At 73.7% G+C, this 555-nt stretch overlaps 1 protein-coding gene across 1 annotated transcript in view; it reads left to right on the plus strand.

Moving 5' to 3' along the window:
- The window catches only part of LOC105310451 (brain-enriched guanylate kinase-associated protein-like), a gene marked incomplete at its 3' end in the record, with an annotated part of 3,661 nt that extends 3,109 nt beyond the window's left edge, over window positions 1-552 (plus strand). Inside the window, exon 3 of the mRNA XM_011386631.2 lies at window positions 7-552. Coding sequence (XP_011384933.2) covers window positions 7-552 — 546 coding nt within the window. The remainder of the gene's footprint in view (window positions 1-6) is intronic.
- Between the last annotated feature and the right edge of the window lie 3 nt (window positions 553-555).

Consider the following 555-nt stretch of genomic DNA (forward strand, 5'->3'; position numbering starts at 1 on the left):
AACCTGTGGAGCCTGCGGGCCAAGCCGGGCTCGGCCAGGCTGCCGCGGGAGGACGTGCGGGGCCAGTGGCGGCCCCTGAGCGTGGAGGACATCGGCGCCTACTCGTTCCCGGCCGCGGCGGCCCGCGCCTCCCCCTGCAGCTTCTCCGAACGCTACTACGGGAGCAGCCCGGGCAAGAAGGCCGAGGGCCGAGCCAGCCCGCTCTACGCCAGCTACAAGGCCGACAGCTTCTCGGAGGGCGACGACCTCTCCCAGGGCCCCCTGGGGGAGCCCTGCTTCCTCCGGGCAGGCGGCCCTGCCGAGCCCCTGCCCAGCTACGTGGCCAGCGAGGGGGACGGGGAGAGGCTGGGGGGGCAGCTGTGTGGCGTGGCCGGCAGCCCCGAGCCTGGGCCTAGCCCCCACAGCTCCAGGGACTCCTTGGAGCCCAGCTCCATGGAGGCCTCCCCCGAAATGCACCCCACCGCCCGCCTCAGCCCCCAGCCGACCTTCCCACGGACCGGGACCTCGGGGCTCAGCCGCAAGGACAGCCTCACGAAAGCCCAGCTCTACGGAACC

Source organism: Pteropus vampyrus, unplaced genomic scaffold (assembly GCF_000151845.1).
Source record: "Pteropus vampyrus isolate Shadow unplaced genomic scaffold, Pvam_2.0 Scaffold3736, whole genome shotgun sequence".
NCBI lineage: Eukaryota > Metazoa > Chordata > Mammalia > Chiroptera > Pteropodidae > Pteropus > Pteropus vampyrus.